General features: G+C 44.5%; 2 protein-coding genes across 2 annotated transcripts in view; both read left to right on the forward strand.

Annotated features, from left to right (window-relative positions):
* The window catches only part of LOC137537065 (uncharacterized), a 338,736-nt gene extending 319,069 nt beyond the window's left edge, over window positions 1-19,667 (forward strand). The window contains exons 47-48 of the mRNA XM_068259210.1: window positions 11,155-11,160; window positions 17,909-19,667. Coding sequence (XP_068115311.1) covers window positions 11,155-11,160; window positions 17,909-18,591 — 689 coding nt within the window. The 3' untranslated portion in view covers window positions 18,592-19,667. The remainder of the gene's footprint in view (window positions 1-11,154; window positions 11,161-17,908) is intronic.
* LOC137535245 (oocyte zinc finger protein XlCOF29-like) lies at window positions 3,102-8,849 on the forward strand. The gene is made up of 4 exons (XM_068257059.1): window positions 3,102-3,172; window positions 4,802-4,898; window positions 5,958-6,107; window positions 8,803-8,849. The coding sequence occupies exons 2-4, from the start codon at window positions 4,821-4,823 to the stop codon at window positions 8,809-8,811; spliced, it is 237 nt and encodes a 78-aa protein (XP_068113160.1). The 5' UTR covers window positions 3,102-3,172; window positions 4,802-4,820; the 3' UTR covers window positions 8,812-8,849.
* Window positions 19,668-20,607: the final 940 nt, after the last annotated feature.

The raw sequence follows: 20,607 nt of genomic DNA on the forward strand, positions 1-20,607 counted from the left end.
CCGACTGTAATTTCAATATTTACCTTTTCTGGCTCCAGCGGGGGCGCTGTGGCTGCTTTCCTCTCCGAACTACACGGAAATACCCGATCTCAGTCGGGTCCGCTCTACTGCGCAGGCGCCGGAAACTTGCGCCTGCGCAGTAGAGCAGACCCGACGGCGATCGGGTATTTCCGTGTAGTTCGGAGCCGACAGCCGTCAGAGCGCCTGCGCAGGAGCCAGGAAGGTAAATATTACGTCACGGCTGCACGGAGGGCTGCAGCGAGACCCCTGACGGATGGAGGACGGCATGGGAAGCCTCATTAGGATCCGGAGGCTTCCCCCACCTGAGGTGAGAACCCCCCAGGGGATTTTTTGAGGTTACAGATCCTCTTTAAGGGTCCAGATACTGCTGGTACGGAAGTGGTTAAAGGTTTGTGCTGACTTTGGAACACAGGGTAAACAAACAATCAGCAGTGATGCACCTGCCAGCAGTAAATATGTCACCACCTGAGGTAAATGCAGAAAGTAAATCGGGTAAAAATCTTGTACACACGCTTGACTAAAGTTGGTCGAGGTGGCTGATAACGACTGCCTCAGCTGATAGTCAGGCGTGTGTATAGATGCCCCCGACCAGCGACAGATGATCGCCAAGTGATTCATCTGGCAGATCAACTTGGCTGAATGGTGGTCAACTTCTTTAAAAATGCTGCTCTCCCACCCACCACGTAACGTCATGCACGGGGTGTTGTCCATCCGCCTTCCTGCATAGCAACAGAATGCTTAGTCAGTTAAACAACTGACACACATCTGTACAGGCCAGCCCAGCAAGGTCACCCAAGGGGATTGGGTCTCGATCTCAGATTGGAGACATCACTTGTTAGGTGTGTACGCAACTTAAAGGATATGTCCAGGGAATTTAAAAAACAAGATCTACTTATCTGGGGCCTCCTCCGGCCCCTGACAGCCGATCGCACTCACGTGGCCTGAAGTGTTCTGTGCAGATGCAGAAGTACCTCGCCTGCGCAGAGCACTCCTGACCATGTGAGCTCATTCGCAAGCGGTGGGGCTGGGAGCTCACACAGCCACAGAAGATCCCAAGTTGGAGAGGTCCTCATGTCCAACGGAGGGGATCCCGGGACACCGGAGCTGCAGCGAGGGACAGATCGGCTGCCAGGAGCTAGAAGAAGCCCCAGGTAAGTAGATCTCATTTTTTCTAAATTCCTTGGACGTATCCTTTAAAGGAAAGATTTTACAATGGGAAAACCTCAACTAAATAATTTACAAAGTTATATTGTTCCCGTTTCTGGGAAAAGTTATCTCCAACTTGAAGCCAGGCTTTCAAGCAACAACATCCTTGACTTTCTGCAATTTGGCTTCAAAAAGCCCCACACCTGCAAAACAGTCCTTGTCCAGATCCGCCAAGATCTGCACATGACCAGAGACAGAGGTGAGTGCTCCATCCAGATACTGCTTTATCTCAGCAGCTTTTGATGCAGTCGATCATGAAATCTTGCTCAACAGGCTGAAAGAGTACCATGGCATTGCTGGTTTAGTCCTCCAATGGTTCTCCTTCCTGACTGGCAGAACACAGAAGGTAGCCCTGGGGCCTTTCCGGACCAGCCTGTACCACTAAAATCTGGTGTGCCCCAGGGCTCGATACTATCCCCTTTATCAGGCCCGGATCTACCTCACAGGAGCCTGCAGGCACAGATGTCCTGGCACCTAGGACCTCGCCATCCATGAACCTACAGACCTCCGCACCGAGAGTGTGCTGGCTGTCCCAGCTGTCAGTTCTCCCTTACTTCCCTTGCCTGTCATAAGTAGCTACAGGTGCCCCTTAGCATTAGGTAGCAAGAAGTAACCTCAGTATTAAATAGCTAGAGGTGCCCCTTAGTATTAGGTAGCTAAAGCAACCTCACTATTATGTAGTTAGAGGTGCCACTGACTGAAGGGAGGAATGCTGAGAGCAGGGTGAGTAACCTCTCATTTACACTCCCATCAGGACTCTGCATAGGGAAGGAGGGAGGCACTCGGGGAGGGGAGTGAGCCCCCTTTCCATCATCCGGCGCCTCTAGGCACGTGCCTACAGTGCCTTGCGATAAATCCGGCCCTGCCCTGTTGTTCACCATATACAGTACATGCTGCCATTCAGAAAAATCACCTCCTGTCACTTGTGGAATCCCAGGATATTAAACTAGGATTTTTTTTATTTAATAACAAAAAAACCTCAAGATGATATGCAAAATACAATGTACTTGCATTACTGTTTTTAGCTGTCTGATAAATACTGTAATATAAAGTTATAATTGAGAAATAAGAGGTATGAACAGAATCTAAGCCCGGCATTCAGGGCCAGTTCTACACTTTTTGCCGCCTGAGGCAAACTTGTAAAGATGCTGCCCCCCCTCCCCCCATAGGAAGTATAATTGCCCCCAGTATAGGTAGCCTGGAGGGGGTAGCAGCCAGGAAGGGGGGCAGCGGGCTCAGCGGTGGGGAGGGGGGTCGGACCCCCACTTACCTGGATCCCCACGGTCTGCACTTCCCCTCCAGCTATTAGCAGACTGTACAATTATCAGGTAGTGGGCGGGGAAGCCATGACTCACTTCCTAGACGTTCCAGCGCAGCATTCCAGCGCTCGTCACTTCCTGCAATGCCGCCCCCCTCCCCCCACACACACTTCTGCCGCCTGAGGAACCCGCCTCACCCAGCCTCATGGGCGGCCCAGGGCTGCTGGCATTATAACACATAACAGAGACATTTCACTAGATGACATCCACAGGTAGAATAGAACTTAAATTCAAAAACGGATACTGCACACAAAAGGCCTCAGGTGTGAGGAAGGGCTCCGCCCCAAGCATGTTGTGTATGTGCCTCTACATGCCTCACTAATACAGCTTGTTGCTGAAGCCTTTTGTGTGCAGTCTCCGTTTTTGAATTTGTACTTCAGTGGAGCAGGAGTGGTGTACCTGCAGGAGAAGTGCACCGGCACGAGGGTCTGTCTTAGGCCCACAAGGTGGGTGACGTGTGAACCTTTGGAGCGAGAATAGAACTTAGCCTGCCTTCTGTAAAATATCCACAAGATGGCGACATTGTCCATGCTGAGTGGAACGCATAGACAGGAAGTGATGGAATATTACAGACCAGGGCGAAGTAGTGAGCTACATTGCTGGGACTGAAAGCAGCAGCAGAGGGGGTAATTATATGGAATTTATTTGTATAAATTTGCATACTGCCTGCCACAGGTAGAGAGGTATTATTATTTTATGAGATCACTGATCCATTCCCATCAGTCTCTGCACCAGAGGAGCTTACACTCTAATGTTCTCACTACAGTCACACACTGATATTAATATACATTTATATAGCTCTGACATATTCCACAGCACTGTACAGAGATCACTGCTGATCCATTCCCACCAGTCTCTGCACCAGAGGAGCTTACACTCTAATGTTCTCTCCACAGTCACACACTGATATTAATATGCATTTATATAGCTCTGACATACAGTATTCCACAGCACTGTACAGAGATCACTGATCCATTCCCATCAGCCTCTGCACCAGAGGAGCTTACACTCTAATTTCCTCACCACAGTCACACATTATTAGTATTATTCATTTATATAGCTCTGATATTCTACAGCACTATACAGAGATCACTGATCCATTTCCATCCATCTCTGCACCAGAGGAGCTTACACTCTAATGTCCTCACCATAGTCACATACAAACACAATAATTATATATAGAGAGAGGGGGAGGGTATTCAGTGTGGTCACGCTCCTTGGCAATTTCCATTTTGGGTCCTTATTTAAAGTGGAACTGAACTCAGAACTTCCTCTGCTCTAAAAGATCCACAACAGCATAATAACTATTTCTTTGTTACAGCTGACACAAATCCTGCAATAAACCTGCAATGTGTCTACTCCCTGCTTTCAAGGAAGCATACATATTGTTAAAGGGAACCTTTGAGGGGCTATATGCCAGTATTTATACTTACCTGGGGCTTCCTCCAGCCCCATGAGGTCAGTGGGCTCTCTCTGTGTCCTCTTCGGTGGCTCCGTTCAGTAGCAATCCCCTTTGGTATTCTGGGCAGCCGCACTCTCCTGCACATGCGTTGCTCGGTCATGTGTGCACCCCCTGTCACGCTCTCGCAGCAAGGAGCATCCTGCGCCTGTGCAGTAGTACTGCAGAGGTGCATAATACTACTGGGTACGGGAGCACGGCAGGGGTGCACATGGGGCCGCGCAACGCATGTGTTGAAGGGGCACAACTGGCTGTGACTGTCCAGAATACTGGTTGGAATTGCTAACCAGAGAGGACGCTGGGAGAGCCCACGGACCTCATGGGGCTGGAGGAAGCCCCAGGTAAGTATAAATACTGGCATATAGGGTACACTTTAACATCCTGTGTTTATCAATTAGCCTCTCTGCCATGGCAGTCAGCTGACACAGCGGAGGGATCAAATTACAACTAGTGCTTAGTCACAGATGAGGGGGAATTAGACAGACTAAACTCTCTAAAAACATACAGGGTGTATCTCTCTATGATTTCCTTCTGTCCTGTGCAAGAGTTCAGGTCCATTATAAAAACAGTTATAGAATGACTATTATTGTATTATTTCCCATTATAGGAGTAACTATGCAGCCAGGACACACACCATTTGTATAGTACTACTTACATTTTGTTTTGTGATTGATGTGAAGCAAGCTTTGATTTGGTAAAGTTGCCAAAATGAAACCAATGTCCCCCATTTTAGGCTAGAGATGGTCAATGGGATGCTAATCATTTTAATAATATTTTTTTATGCAAATATGTGCAGTTTTTGATTAGACCTGAGGATGGATGAGGACAGGAGTCACATGACCGAGCGAATATTAGACCTCACCATGGAGATCATCTACCTGCTGACCGGAGAGGTGAGGAGGATTCTGGGAGGTCACATGACATCACTCTTATCTCTATTAATAACACACACCTGACTGGAGACGTGAGGAGGATTCTGGGAGGTCACATGGCACCACTCTTATCTCTATTAATAACACACACCTGACTGGAGAGGTGAGGAGGATTCTGGGAGGTCACATGACACCACTTTATCTGTATTAATAAAACATACAACTGGGGAGGTGGCGAATAGGAAAGTTCTGAGCGGGCACTGCATTTGAAGTTGGATGCTTGAAACAGTGGCATAGGCCATATCACTAAAACAATTGAGTTCCCAGAAGATATCAGCACACCAATCTGCAATCAATGGCACGCTTTGTTGTGCATAATCTCCACTGTCATCCAGATGCCATGATAAAGGGGGACCCTGCCCAGACCCCAAAACAATTGTCGGTCTACAGTGGAGATTATGCAAAATTAAGCGTGCCATTGATTGCAGATTGTTGTGTTGATATCTTCTGGGAACTTGACTGGAGAGGTGAGGAGGATTCTGGGAGGTCACATGACATCACTTATCCCTATTCATAAAACACACACCTGACTGGAGAGGTAAGGAGGATTCTGGGAGGTCACATGACATCACTCTTATCATTATAAATAAAACACACACCTGACTGGAGAGGTAAGGAGGATTCTGGGAGGTCACATGACATCACTCTTATCATTATAAATAAAACACACACCTGAATGGAGAGGTAAGGAGTATTCTTGGAGGTCACATGACATCACTTATCATTATAAATAAAACACTCCTTACTGGAGAGGTGAGGAGGATTCTGGGAGGTCACATGACATCACTCTTATCATTATAAATAAAACACTCCTTACTGGAGAGGTGAGAAGGATTCTGGGAGGTCAGATGACATTACACTTATCTCTATTAATAAACCATACACTTGACCGGAGAGGTGAGGAGGATTCTGGCCGGTCACATGACAGCAATCATCTCTATTAATAAAACATACACCTGACTAGGGAGGTGAGTAGGATTCTGGGAGGGTTACATGATGATATTTGGTTCTGTATGGCAGGATTGTAACGTGGTGAAAAAGACTTCTGGTGAGCTATTATCATCCAGCAGCCATCCCCGTGAGTCCACCATGATAAAGGCCCCTATGAAGAACAATGATAAGAAGATTATAGAGGTCATCCACAAGATGATAGAGCTGCTGACAGGAAAGGTGAGCAGTGTCAGCATTTTTGGTAGATATGCGTTTAGCAATGTTAAAGGTTTGCCATGCTCGTTTTGAAGGTAATATCCGGTCTTCTGATGTCCTTTTAGTTGGTAATGACACTTAATCACATTGTGAGAAGGATGCTTTGAACAGGGGGATTAGGTGAGCTCTCATATTACATGAAAGTGATGAGCTCCAAACTGCAATCATAAAAGAAGGCAATTAAGTTCTCCTCCACATATGCACAAAGAGTTGTCCACAGGCCTCCAATCTTATTTCATATATCTCGGGGAGTCACAGATCACAGTAGGAGGTCCATCAAGCCTCCAATGCGAATCCAATCCATACACAAACAATCGAATCCGAACTCGAACCTTGAAAGAATGATCTTCTACGTTTATTTTCATATACAGTATGTGCGGTTATACAGCAAACAGAAAGCACAAGTGGGGAAGCCCAGGCAGATGCTGACTTATGGGATATGATACGCTGTATGCCAAGATACTAAGCAGGGGAAAATGGGAGGGGGGGGGGGGGGGGAACGTGTCATCTCCCTTTCCTATTGGTAACAGTCTAATCTCCCCAGAAACCCTTTTTTTTGAGCACATGGGTGTTGTAATTGGGCAGTACTCGCTATGAGGGAACCCCTCTTCTCTTTGCTTATATTTAAGGTTTGGATCTGACAAGGCTGAACTCTGTTGCGCTGCTATTGCGATTGGATTTACTGTGGGAACATACTCTCATTTATAGCGTGCAGCCTGGAGTGAGCGGTGGGAATAGGACACTGAGCGCAGTTTCACTTGATAAGATGGAGAATGGACCAGAGTCAGATAAGGCAGGAGAGTATAAGTACCCAAATTGCCGGTCCACCGATGAAATGATATCAACATTTTCATGAAATGTAATTCAAATAAGAACGCCTTCTGATAGAAGGGGGCTAATATCTTTGATTTAAGTATTTTATAGTTAAAGGTTCCTTGTTGTTCTTGGAGTCCTAAGGTGACTTGCAGAGCCATTAATTACAAGATCATGTCAGGTCCAGCATGACCTACAGTTACCTTCACTCTTATGCCACAAAAAAGATATAATGGTGGCTGAGAGATGCCAATCCTCTTTCGAATTTGATGGAGTGTCTTTAGTTTTACCTTAACTTCTCCAGCTACACTCTATTTCTTTGTAGAGCTACTAAGCCACTCCTAGAGGCTTATGGGAACTAGGGAGCCCAATACTCCTGGGGTTTCCCCTTTCGTCCGCTTATATGCAAAGATGGATTCTCTTACTCCTTCCAAGGCCCACAAGATCTGTGGAGGGTGCAAAAAGAGGCCTTCTCCTCAGCTCCCAACTGTCCCTCTTTTAGAATGTTTGCTAATGCCAAACATTATGCTGGAGATACTCGCTTTTCTTGGGCCTCTCATAAATCGTTAAAGGTTTTTTTTTTCTATGTGCACTTTTTCCTTTTCTTGCTTTCTTTTTTACCCTTCCCTTCCAGCCAGCGGTGTTCACTAGATGGGTATCAGTGCTCTAGGTCTTTCCAATTATCTGTCCACTCTCTATGGGCCAGTGCACACCAGAAAACTCTAGCGTAATCGCAAACGCTTAGCGCTTTTTGAAGTGCTTTTTCTAGGCGATTCTAGGCATGTGCCTAGCGATTTTCTAAGCATGCCTAGCGATTTTTGGAGCGTTTTAGTGTAGTGTTTTTTTTATTTTTTGTTACAGTAGAACTGTAACTAAACAGCTTCTGTAACAAAAACGCTTGGAAAATCGCTCTCATCCAGTGCTTTTCAGAGCGATTTTCCACTTTCTTATACTTAACATTGAGTCTGAATCACCTCAGAAATCAGCAGAAATGCTGCAGGACCCGTGTTTGCGTTTGGGAAAAAAGTTCATTGCTCTGGTGTGCTCCATCCCATTCCAATACATTAGCCATCCACTTTTTAAAGCACTAGCGGTTTTAATAGTGCTCAGAAGCGCTCTTGGTGTGCACCAGCCCTAACAGTTTACATGTGAGATGGCAACCAAAATTTGCTTTTGAAATGTTAATGTCTTTAATGAACCCAGGAAGCAATCTCATGTTCTCTTCAGGTAGCACTTCAGTAGGGCCAAGATTTTTCTGTTGCAGGAGACTCACTTTCAGTCCTCCAAGGCCCGTGACCTCTATCACAACAAATATTGTACTAAATTTTTTTTAGCAGTTTTGATAAATCCAAATCTAGGGGAGTGGCCTTTGCTTTGCATCGCTAATGCTGAGGTTTCAGACGTTCAGATGTCCAGGGGCACTTGTCTTCCTGGTGGTGGGAACTCTGAGGTAGTAATTACGTTGGTGAATTTACATACCGAACACTGATCAGATTTCAGCTTTACAGAGATCCCTCCTTCAGCTAGACCGCTTTCGAGAGGGTTATACTATGGTGGGAGGAGACATCAATTTTACCTTAGAACCCTGTCTTGATAACTCTAAGGCCTCTTTTACACAACAGTTGCTCTCAGTTATAACTGAAAGAAAACTGATTTTCAAAGCAATGTCCATGTTTTCCTATGGCTCAATTCCCACTATAGGCGTTTTAACTGAAAGCTTTTTCACAATGCAGTGCTATGGAAAAAACACATACTAACGCATACTAACGCACACCAAAGCACACTAACATATACCAATACATTAAGTGTAAAAGGACCCTAAAGGACACTCCTACATTTCCTTTAGGGCCTTTAAGAAGTTGAAGAAACTACTCTTTGACCTGAAGCTGGTGGACCTATGGCGTGCGCTGCATACCACTAAATGCGGTACAGTAGACTTGTTTCTAGTCTCCCATGCCATTCTCTCATGGGATAATGATTCCCAAATTCTTGAAGTCTCCTGACTGACCCTCCATCGCTGACTAGCTGGTGGAATTGAATAACATTGAAAATATGGAATCTCTTATTCTGGAATCCCATAGCAGACTCCTCAGTCATCAAAGCACCTGGTCACTGTGGTACATCTGTGAATCTGAAGGAGCTGCTCGGTACCATGTAAGGCCCCATTCTAAGACCTACTCCTAGTCTCTCCATGCCACTGGCACTCAGCTCTGAACGGGGTCCCTCTGGGGACAGATGGGAATTTGGTAATACCAGCAAACACCAACAAATAGCTGTGCGAAGCTGCTGTGTTGGACCTGACTGATATGTAGGTAGCTGCCGGCTTGTTATGTTGCTCTTTACTATCTCTCATACCTTCTCCTCCTTCTTTTCTTTTTCTCTCTTTTTGCCTGTCCTCATAATACTCAAGTCATTTATTACTTATGCTGATTGCTTGGTATGCCTGATACAACTGAACTTATTGTTGCCTCTTGATTTACATGCTGTGTGACTTTATTAGAGGCCCAGCCATTTCTCCGGGGTATGGGACCATTTCCTTGTTATTTTTTATGTTCCAAGGCCAGCATTTTTGAGAGAAGAGTTAACCTAGTTTTTGTGCCGTATCTTCCATTGGGCTTTATATAGCCACTTACCTCTGCATGTTTCCAAGCAATTATTATTATTATTTAGGCCTCAATTCACGGAGCATTATCAAACGTTTATCAAACACTTTATCAAACGTTTGATAATTTACCTCATGGGTAAAATCTTATTTTAAAGTCACTAAGGTGTTCTATATTTATCGAATGTTTTACCGATAAAACGTTCAACAAATATATAACACCTTAGTGAATTCAAAATGAGATTTTACCCATGAGGTAAATTATCAAACGTTTGATAAAGTGTTTGATAAACGTTTGATAATGTTCCGTGAATTGAGGCCTTAGTATTTATACAGTGCTGACATCTTCCGCAGCACTGTACAGAGTATATAGTGTAACTGTCCCTCAAAGGGGCACACAATATAATCCCTACCATAGTCAAACAGTATGTCCATCATAGTCTAGAGTCACTATCATGGGGAAGCCAATTAACTTATCTGTATGTTTTGGGGATGTGGAAGGAAACTGGAGTGCCCAGAGGAAACCCACACAGACACAGGGAGAATATACAAACTCTGTGCTGATAGTGCCCTGGCTGGGATTCAAACCAAGGACACAGCGCTGTAAGGCAAGAATACTATCCACTACGCCACCGCGCTGCCCCACCAATGATGGTGCTCTGTTTGTCAAGGTTTTGTTCATTGTTCAATAAAAATTATTGACTTAAAAAAAAATCTCACAAGGCAATTAAACCATGAATTATGTCTATCTGCTGCCAAGTTAATCTTGGTACACACATCCAGTTTTTATTGGCTAAATTTACCAATTCTATATAGTATGAGAGCTTACCTACATAGTAATCAAAATGTATTCACTCTTCTGCTACATGGAGGTGGTAAACCTGGCCAGCGATTGGCCAATAACAATTGGATGCGTGTACCAGGCTATAGAAAATAAAAGTTTGACCCCATGTCTGGATGATATCCCTTTGATAGTATGTCTTTTTTCAATACAGGACTGCGTGTATGTAGAGGATACGAGGGACATTATAATGGAGAATCAGCCGCCGCTCACATCACCGGGTAAGAGGAGACTTTCATTTCTTGTAAAGAAGAGAGCAGTACGGAGGATCCACCTAGATCCCCCATCATCTGATAATCACAGTGTGCTTGATTCACAAAGCGGTGCTAACTGTTAGCACGCCTGTGAAAACCCCCTTAGCACGTCTAAACGAGCTTTTCGCGCGCAAAACTTTATGCGCGTAAAGTTTTACGCGCGCACTGCACAGAGCGCAGGGCGCTCCGCGCGAAGTGCCCATTAAAGCCTATGGGACTTAGCGCGTGCATAGGACTTTGCGCACAAAACTTTGCGCGTGTTCTGATTGAGAAATCCGGTGCTAACCTACTTAGCACCCTGGTTAGCACGTCTAAAGACTTTACACGTGCTAAGTAGGTTAGCACCGCTTTGTGAATCAAGCCCAATGTATTCAGTCACTGTGTGTGTGTTTCCTACAGGTGGATCTAGTACCAGAAACCCACCAGAGAAATGGAAAGGTGCTCTTTATTCCCAGCTTGGTAAAAAGAGACAACACAACAGCAAAAGCCATTATCAGGTAGCTAAAAGTCAGAGCCTAAAATGCTAAAATGACTTCATATGGCATGAAACTGTGTTAGTGTATGTAGACTGGGTATCACAGTACTTACAATTTCAGGATATTTTCTGTTTGTGTGTTTTTAGTACGAAAAACAAATGTATTTGAAAGTTGAAGTAAAGGAAGAGGAAGAAGAAGATGAAATATATGTGAAGGATTTTCAGCAGCCTGGGGTGCATGTAAGAACAATGGGGACATTTAAAGAGGAAGAAGAAGAGACGTATGTGAGGAGTGAGCAGCAGTCTATGGAGGAGGGTGTAATAATGAGGGCTATTAAGAAGGAATCAAAAAAGTCCTATGTGAGAGATAATCAGAATTCTACAGAGGAGACCAAAGTGATGAGGACCTCAAAAGAAGAGCAATGCTCTCTAGATATCAGCACAGGTAAATACAGAACATTAATTAATGCAAAACTGTTCTACCAGTTTATGTTACTTCTATGCATTTAACAGCTCTACGCTTAATGTCTGTGCTGGAGAGTCTTCAGACCTTTACTTATTGGATCAAAGTACACTGGATTATAAATGGCCAAGCTGTATTAGGAGTTCCACACAAAGTAACTTTATATAGCTGTAAATTGAAAGTGAAAGATTAATATCTTACTTGGGTTTCAATTAGTTCCCAACAAATGAGGAGGAGATAATGTACACCATATGAAAGGCCCATCTCCATTCCTCACTATAACATCATAGTACCAACAAATGAGGAGGAGATACTGTACACCATATGAAAGGTCCATCTCCATTCCTCAGTATAACATCATAGTACCAAAAAATGAGGAGGAGATACTGTACACCATATGAAAGGCCAATCTCCATTCCTCAGTATAACATCATAGTACCAACAAAGGAGGAGGAGATACTGTACATCATATGAAAGGTCCATCTCCATTCCTCAGTATAACATCATAGCACCAACAAATGAGGAGGAGATACTCTACACCATATGAAAGGCCCATCTCCATTCCTCACTATAACATCATAGTACCAACAAATGAGGAGGAGATACTGTACACCATATGAAAGGTCCATCACCATTCCTCAGTGTAACATCACAGTACCAACAAATGAGGAGGAGATACTGTACACCATATGAAAGGTCTACGTCTATTCCTCAGTATAACATCATAGTACTGACAAATGAGGAGGAGATACTGTACACCATATGAAAGGCCCATCTCCATTCCTCACTATAACATCATAGCACCAACAAATGAGGAGGAGATACTGTACACCATATGAAAGGCCCATTTCTATTCCTCAGTATAACATCATAGCACCAACTAATGAGGAGGAGATACTGTACACCATATGAAAGGTCCATCTCCATTCCTCAGTATAACATCATAGTACCGACAAATGAGGAGGAGATACTGTACACCATATGAAAGGTCCATCTCCATTCCTCAGTATAACTTCATAGTACCAACAAATGAGGAGGAGATACTGTACACTATATAAAAGGTCGATCTCCATTCCTCAGTATAACATCATAGTACCAGCAAATGAGGAGGAGATACTGTACACCATATGAAAGGTCCATCACCATTCCTCAGTGTAACATCACAGTACCAACAAATGAGGAGGAGATACTGTACACCATATGAAAGGTCTACGTCTATTCCTCAGTATAACATCATAGTACTGACAAATGAGGAGGAGATACTGTACACCATATGAAAGGCCCATCTCCATTCCTCACTATAACATCATAGCACCAACAAATGAGGAGGAGATACTGTACACCATATGAAAGGCCCATTTCTATTCCTCAGTATAACATCATAGCACCAACTAATGAGGAGGAGATACTGTACACCATATGAAAGGTCCATCTCCATTCCTCAGTATAACATCATAGTACCGACAAATGAGGAGGAGATACTGTACACCATATGAAAGGTCCATCTCCATTCCTCAGTATAACTTCATAGTACCAACAAATGAGGAGGAGATACTGTACACTATATAAAAGGTCGATCTCCATTCCTCAGTATAACATCATAGTACCAACAAATGAGGAGGAGATACTGTACACTATATAAAAGGTCCATCTCCATTCCTCAGTATAACATCATAGTACCGACAAATGAGGAGGAGATACTGTACACCATATGAAAGGCCCATCTCCATTCCTCAGTATAACTTCATAGTACCAACAAATGAGGAGGAGATACTGTACACCATATGAAAGGTCCATCTCCATTCCTCAGTATAACTTCATAGTACCAACAAATGAGGAGGAGATACTGTACACTATATAAAAGGTCCATCTCCATTCCTCAGTATAACATCATAGTACCAACAAATGAGGAGGAGATACTGTACACTATATAAAAGGTCCATCTCCATTCCTCAGTATAACATCATAGTACCGACAAATGAGGAGGAGATACTGTACACCATATGAAAGGCCCATCTCCATTCCTCAGTATAACATCATAGTGCCAACAAATGAGGAGGAGATACTGTACACCATATGAAAGGTCCATCTCCATTCCTCAGTATAACTTCATAGTACCAACAAATGAGGAGGAGATACTGTACACTATATAAAAGGTCCATCTCCATTCCTCAGTATAACATCATAGTACCAACAAATGAGGAGGAGATACTGTACACTATATAAAAGGTCCATCTCCATTCCTCAGTATAACATCATAGTACCGACAAATGAGGAGGAGATACTGTACACCATATGAAAGGCCCATCTCCATTCCTCAGTATAACATCATAGTGCCAACAAATGAGGAGGAGATACTGTACACCATATGAAAGGTCCATCTCCATTCCTCAGTATAACATCATAGCACCAACAAATGAGGAGGAGATACTGTACACCATATGAAAGGCCCATCTCCATTTCTCAGTATAAGTAATGCAATTGTGTTGTAGAGGTGGCACACCATACCCTAGATCCGGGTGCTGCAACCTGTGGATGCTGAGCCCAAACATCCGACAATATCATAAGCAAGCAAAAAGTCCAGGTTAGCACACCGTTAGAAGATGCAGGTTTCTTCAATTTATTGCTCCATTAGCACATGAATATGACAATTGTTTCGGGGCCACAGCGGGTCCCCTTCTTCAGATAGTGCAAACAAACGTTTGTTTGCACTATCTGAAGAAGGGGACCCGCTGTGGCCCCGAAACAATTGTCATATTCATGTGCTAATGGAGCAATAAATTGAAGAAACCTGCATCTTCTAACGGTGTGCTAACCTGGACTTTTTGCTTGCTTATCATTTCTCAGTATAACATCATAGTACCAACAAATGGGGAGGAGATACTGTACACCATATTGAAGGCCCATCTCTTTGACTGATCAATTCAGTGTCACAGACTAAAGAAGCTTACTAGTTCACCATACAAGACTCTAGATCATAAAGTGGGGGCAGATATGTGTACATTTTTATTTAGAAATCTAAGTGGGGTGGGAGCTGTGAAAATAACATGGTAGCCTGCGGCAACAGATGAGGAGCAGTGATGGGAGAAGCCCTTGTAGATAGTTGTAGAGAGGAGAAGCAGATGAGGAGCAGTGGTGGGAGGGACCAGTGTAGACCCTTGTAGAGAGGAGAAGCAGATGAGGCACACTGATGGGAGGAACCAGTGTAGATACTTGAAGAGAGGAGCTTCAGATGAGGAGCTGTGGTAGGAGGAGCTAGTGTAGATACTTGTAATGAGGAGCAGTTGTGGGAGAAGCCAGTGTAGATACTTGAAGAGGAGCAGTAATGGGAGGGACCAGTGTAGATACCTGAAGAGAGGAGCTGCAGATGAGAAACTGTGGTGGGAGGAGCTAGTGTAGATACTGTAACGATCGGTGTCAGCACACACAGAGAATCTGATTGTTGATGATCTGCAGAATCATCAACAATACAGATGTATACTCGATTATGGATGATCTGCAGAATCACCAATAATACAAGTATGACTATCCTCTGGACACCCAATGAGTTAATGTGTTTGATGAACTGGAGGCTATCTCCCGAGGAGCTGGAGATATAAGAGACTTGGCCAAGAGCCACCTGAGGGGCAGGTGGCCCTGGGCAGTACAGAAACTATCTCTTGATAGTGAGGACCTGGTAACCAGAGATAACAGTATTAGATGGTGAACTGAACTGCAGTCAGAGGATGGGACCACTGGCTGCTAACAGGCCGGACTCTCTGAGGAGCGGGAGTCCTGGTTGCAGCTGACATCTGATGGAATGGTGTCACTGCTAATACTGATAGGCTGAGCACTCAGGGAGAGTGACAGCTAGGATAGTCGGGCAGGCCAGGTCGGCAACACACGAGCAGATGTGGTACAGAGACAGAAGACCGATTCGGTAACCGGTTACAGGCAGGGTCTGGCAACAGGTAGACAGATATGCAGAGGTACCGAATCAGAAAGCAAGAGAAAGGTCGACAAAGCAAATAGTCATAACATATAAATATAACAGAGTCCTAGACTGGGGTGTGAGCTCCTTGATCTCGACACCCGGGAACTAGTCTAGAACATATCACAGTAATGACACAGAGTCCCTAAGCCTGGGTGTGAGGTCCTTGATCACGACACCCTGGAACTGGTCTAAAGTATAACACAGCAATGACACAGTATCCCTAAGCTTGGGTGTGAGGTCCGTGGTCACAACACCCTGGAACTGGTCTAAAGTATAACACAGCAATGACACAGTATCCCTAAGCTTGGGTGTGAGGTCCGTGGTCACAACACCCTGGAACTGGTCTAACATATAACACAAACGTATTCTGGCTAAGTGTGAATTCCCAGGTCCTCCTGGTTCTAACACACTGTGGGATCTGACTGGTCTGAGTGCTCACACGTAAGTATTCGCAACGGCAGACAACCAGCAATTGACAGGCAAGAAGTATATATAGAGCAGCGCTCCTCAGCGCCGCCCAGCCCCACTTAGCCAATCACCTACTACGCTGGGATCAGCTGATCATCCTGAGTGATCAGCTGATCCCTCTCCTATTGGCATAAAGGTCCTGCCTCCTAGCGCGCGTAGCTCTCCATCTGTGTGCACTACTAGGCTCAGACACACCAGACGCATGCTGCTGTGCGGAAACCGCCAGTCTGAACGCGGATACAGCCGTCCCGCTGCCAGACCGTGCGGCGGTGTCTCCGCAATCCATTACAGATACTTTTAGAACGGAGCAGTTTTGGGAAGGACAAGTTTAGATACTTGTAGAGAGGAGAAGCAAATGAGGAGCAGTGATGGGAAGAGCCAGTGTAGATACTTGAAGAGAGGAGCTGCAGATGAGGAGCTGTGGTGGGAGGAGCTAGTGTAGATACTTGTAAAGTGGAACAGTTGTGAGAAGAGCGAGTGTAGATACTTGTAGAGAGAAGTAGCAGATCAGGAACCGTGGTGGGAGGAGCCAGTGTAGATGCATGTAGAGAGGAGTAGATAAGGAGCCTTAGTGGGGGGACTAGTTTTGATACTTGTAGAGAGGAGCAGTGGTAGGAGGAGCTAGTGTAGATACTTGTAGTGAGGAATCATTTTGGTAGGAGCCAGTGTAGATACTTGAAGAGAGGAGCAGCAGATGAGGAGCAGTGGTGGGAGAAGACAGTGTAGATATTTGTAGAGAGGAGCATCAGATGAGGAGCAGTGGTGGGAGAAGCCAGTGTAGATACTTGTAGAGAGGAGTAATTTTGGGAGGAGTCAGTGTAGATACTTGAAGAGAGGAGCAGCAGATGAGGAGCAGTGGTGGGAGGAGCCAGTGTAGATACTTGCAGAGAGGAGTAATTTTGGGAGGAGCCAGAATAGATACTTGAAGAGAGGAGCAGCAGATGAGGAGCAGTGGTGGGAGGAGCCAGTGTAGATACTTGCAGAGAGGAGTAATTTTGGGAGGAGCCAGTATAGATACTTGAAGAGAGGAGCAGCAGTTGAGGAGCAGTGGTGGGAGGAGCCAGTGTAGATACTTGTAGAGATAAGCAGCAGTTTAGTTGAGTATCACAGAAGGAACAATGTATAAAATGTTGGAATCGTATGCTAATTTTGCTTTGTGTTGCTTCACAGAAAATAAAATCAAGACAAAATAAATTGTTATTTTTTCCAATAGATGGTCGCTATGTCAGGAATTTAGTGGAGGAACATATTATGCTATTACCAGATTATAATGCAGAAGATAATGACCTCACATGGTATTCTTCAGGAGGAAGCCCACTGGCTCAAAATATGTACAACAGAATTTACTCTGTGAATGGAGCAATAAATCTATCTAACGTTGAGGAATCCCCAGTGCGCTATCCAAGCTTCCACAGCATTGATAGCCTAGCAGAGCCTTCTAAGCCTGAGGAATCTTCTTCCAGTAATTCACCAACTGTGAACCATGGTGGTGATAAAATGTTTCCATGTTCCGAATGCAACAAGAGTTTTAGAAAACAGTCCCTTCTCATGGTACATCAGAGGGTGCACACAGGGGAGCGTCCATATCCTTGTCCTGAGTGTGGGAGATGCTTTTCTCAGAAAGCGAAGCTCATTGCCCACCAGAGAGTCCATACGGGCGAGCGCCCCTTCACCTGTCCAGAGTGTGGAAAAGGCTTCATTCGGAAGAAGGACCTTGGCAAACACGTGAAGAAGCACATTAATGGCCGACCATTTCCCTGCTCAGAGTGCGGGAAATGTTTCATTCGTAAATACGACCTCATGATGCACCACAAAGTTCACACTGGTGAGCGTCCTTTTTCGTGTTCAGAGTGTGGGAAAGGTTATATTCAGAAAGGCGCTCTTCTCATACACCAGAGAACCCACACTGGTGAGCGCCCTTTTTCATGTTCAGAGTGTGGAAGGGGTTTCATTCAAAAGGGAGACCTCTTCAAGCATCAGAGAAGTCACACAGGTGAGCGTCCTTTCTCATGTCCTGAGTGTGGGAAATGCTTCCTCCGTAGGGAACACCTCTCTATACACCAGAGAAGGCACACTGGTGAGCGTCCTTTTTCTTGCCCAGACTGTGGAAAGACGTTCATTCAGCAGGGAGACCTCCTTATTCATCAAAGGAGCCACACGGGTGAACGTCCTTTCTCCTGTTCAAAGTGTGGGAAGAGCTTCATGTATAAAACAACCCTTCTTACACATCAGAAAAAACACAACAATGACCGCCCTTTTTTATGTCCAGACTGTGGGAAAGGCTTCATACTGAAAGGAGATCTCCTTATACACCAGCGAAGGCACACAGGCGAGCGTCCATTTTCTTGCTCAGAATGTGGGAAAGGTTTTATCCAAAGAGGTGATCTCCACAGGCACCAGAAAATTCACACCGGCGTGCGGCCTTTTTCATGTGCAGAGTGTGGGAAATGTTTCACTTATAAAGCAAACTTTCTCACCCACCAGAAAACCCATAGCGGTGAGCAGTCTTTGCAGTGCTCAGAGTGGGAAGGCTTTCCTTCAGAAGTGATGCCTCAATAGACTCCAGGAAATACACACCACATACTCAGAGTATGGGAAATGAACTGAACCTCATTTGTCATGTTCAGAGTGTGGGTAATATGTCTAAAACTGTTTTTGCACCTAAAAGGGTAATGCCAACAAGGATCCTCCCCCATGCTCATAAAAGCAAATCTTGTAATCAGAAAGGGACTTTAATTCAATTATTGCCAGTGATAGATGTAGACATTGTAAAGGCAGAATTTTTGTGTCAGAAAAATGACGAGAATTTAAATACAGTATTATCTTTGAAAGTTGTAGGTGGGGCTTAATGGGTGAACACTCTGGAGTAGTGATAACCTCACCATGACTATCCGAAGAGTCTCAATTTTCCTGTCCTCGCACAAACCTCATAAGATGTAGATCCCAACGTTTGGAGCCATTGACTTAAAGCTTGAAATGTTTTTACTGGGAATACAAAGGTAAGAAGCGCCCAGGAGTGTATAAAGTGAGTTAAAAACAACTAAAAGAGAAAAAGGGGCGCTGGCTTACCTCAATAACAACAAATTCATATATGTAAATATAAATTAATTTTTGAATAAGCACAGGCAACGCGTTTTGTTAGTTTCTGCCCACTTCCTCAGGCCAAATAAAGTGCCAAAGGGTTTTACAAGCCAGGTGCAGTTCAATAGGCTTGGTTAACCACAGTGATCATGTGACTAGCAACCACAGATTGGTTTCTAGTCCTCTTCCCCGGCTTCTTGTCATCTGTTGACAGCTGTGGAAATAAAACAACTTAAAGACGTTGCTTTTTTTGCAGGTGTGCAACGGGTTCTGAAGTTAGCCAATAAATGATATGGCTCTACACCTGAACCCGTGGGATTTATAGTTTGGTGCCAGAGCGTACCATAGGAGATGTTTTCTGTACTTTTCAGATAATCTTATTAAAACAATGACATAAAATAACAGGTTGTTGGATTATCCCATTTCTGTGACTAAATGTACACTTGTAAGACATTAATAGGTCTTCGTAAACACAGTTCTGGAACATTTAAAGGACCACTATCGCGAAACATTTTGTTTTTAAGTACCCCAATAGTAGTTACTGCATACATACAGAAGAATCGCTGTGTATTTCTTTTTAATTGTTAGGTTTTTTTTTTAAGATCCGTGTGATCCCTGTATGCTGGGATACAAGACAAGTGCAGAGACCGCTGACCGATTCTGGTAGCTCTCTAAATAAACAACAGTGTTCTCCCCAGAATTTTTTTCCAGCCGGGTGGCATGAAAATGTAGCCGGGTGGGGCAAGATGAGAGAATGCAGGGCTGGTGCTTCTGTGTGCAACTCTGCTTACAGCATAGGAAGAGGTGAGCTGATAACAGCCGGGTGGTCACCAAAACTAGCCGGGTGGTCACCAAAACTAGCCGGGTGGAGCACCCGGCTAAAAGAGCCTGGGGAGAACACTGAACAAACAGTCTTTTTTTTGCCCACACCCTCCGTAACTGTGGACTTCTATGAGGCTCCAGCAGCAGAAACTGACTTGGTGATTGTGAAGGGAAGGGGGACGTGCAAGGGTCTTTTCATGTATGCACACGAGCCAGAGGAGAAACAGCACATGTGGTCCCAATGATTTATATGATGGTGGATGGTGAGGAAGAAAAAAAGACTGTTCATTTATTTAGATAGCTTCCAAAGTCCGTCAGCTCAGCATCTCTGCACTGAGCCAGCAAACAGGGCTCAGGTGGATGTTACAAAAACCCCACTAACAATTAAAAGGAAACACATAGTGATTCTGTATGTATGCAGTAATTACTATGGAGGTACTTAAATACGAAGTGTTTTGTGATAGTGTTCTTTAAAGTGAATGGGAACTGCATTTTTTTTCAAAATTAAGCAAATACTTACCTAAGGAGAGGGAAGGCTCTGGGTTGTATAGAGCCTTCCGTCTCCTCTCTCGGTGCTCTCTATCCTGTGCTGGCTCCCCCCCATTTCAGTCCCCCACCGAAAGGGTATTTGGAAGTCTTCGGGAGCCGTGTCCTCCCGAAGACGTGTGGCTC

The sequence above is a fragment of the Hyperolius riggenbachi genome, chromosome 10 (assembly GCF_040937935.1).
Source record: "Hyperolius riggenbachi isolate aHypRig1 chromosome 10, aHypRig1.pri, whole genome shotgun sequence".
Classification (NCBI taxonomy): Eukaryota; Metazoa; Chordata; class Amphibia; order Anura; family Hyperoliidae; genus Hyperolius; species Hyperolius riggenbachi.

What these genes read in the sequence shown, in the direction of transcription:
- LOC137535245 (XM_068257059.1), top strand. Translation starts at nt 4,821, where the DNA reads ATGGATGAGGACAGGAGTCACATGACCGAGCGAATATTAGACCTCACC. An exon ending in TCTACCTGCTGACCGGAGAG is followed by an intron (nt 4,899 to 5,957) that starts GTGAGGAGGATT and finishes TCTGTATGGCAG; the next exon opens with GATTGTAACGTGGTGAAAAA.